General features: G+C 69.1%; 1 protein-coding gene across 1 annotated transcript; it reads left to right on the forward strand.

Annotated features, from left to right (window-relative positions):
• The first annotated feature begins 6 nt into the window (after positions 1-6).
• Positions 7-612, forward strand: MID1IP1 (MID1 interacting protein 1). The gene has a single exon (XM_010727414.1). It carries the CDS (start codon positions 32-34, stop codon positions 509-511), a length of 480 nt encoding a protein of 159 aa, XP_010725716.1. The 5' UTR covers positions 7-31; the 3' UTR covers positions 512-612.
• The last annotated feature ends 6 nt before the right edge of the window (positions 613-618 follow it).

The raw sequence follows: 618 nt of genomic DNA on the forward strand, positions 1-618 counted from the left end.
CGGGCGGCCGGCAGCCAGCCCCGGCGGCAGGATGCAGATCTGCGATTCGTACAGCCAGAAGTACTCCCTGTTCAACGCCATGAACCGCTTCATCGGCGCCGTCAATAACATGGACCAGACGGTGATGGTGCCCAGCCTGCTGCGCGACGTGCCGCTGCTGCTGGGCGAGCTGGACGCGACCGGAGCCGTGTGCCCCGAACGGGAGGCCGCTCCCGGCGACGCTTACTTCTCGCGGCGGGACATGTACAGCCACTACATGCTGCTCAAGTCCATCCGCAACGACATCGAGTGGGGCGTGGTGCAGCAGGCGGCCGGCGACGAGGCGGCCCGCAAGAAGGACAAGCTGGGCGGCGGGCCCGCCGAGGAGGCCGAGGCGGAGGAGGACCTGGAGCAGCAGTTCCACTACCACCTGAGCGGCCTGCACACCGTGCTCTCCAAGCTGACCCGCAAGGCCAACGTGCTCACCAACCGGTACAAGCAGGAGATCGGTTTCGGCAGCTGGGGGCAGTGAGCGAGGCCGTCGGGAGCGGGGTTCCCTCTTCGGGGCGGCTCCTGGTCGGCGCTCCTCCTGGCCGGAGGGCGTGGAGGCGAAGCGTCGAGGCTCCTCGGCACGCCGGC

Source organism: Meleagris gallopavo, unplaced genomic scaffold (assembly GCF_000146605.3).
Source record: "Meleagris gallopavo isolate NT-WF06-2002-E0010 breed Aviagen turkey brand Nicholas breeding stock unplaced genomic scaffold, Turkey_5.1 ChrUn_random_7180001889010, whole genome shotgun sequence".
Taxonomy (NCBI): Eukaryota; Metazoa; Chordata; class Aves; order Galliformes; family Phasianidae; genus Meleagris; species Meleagris gallopavo.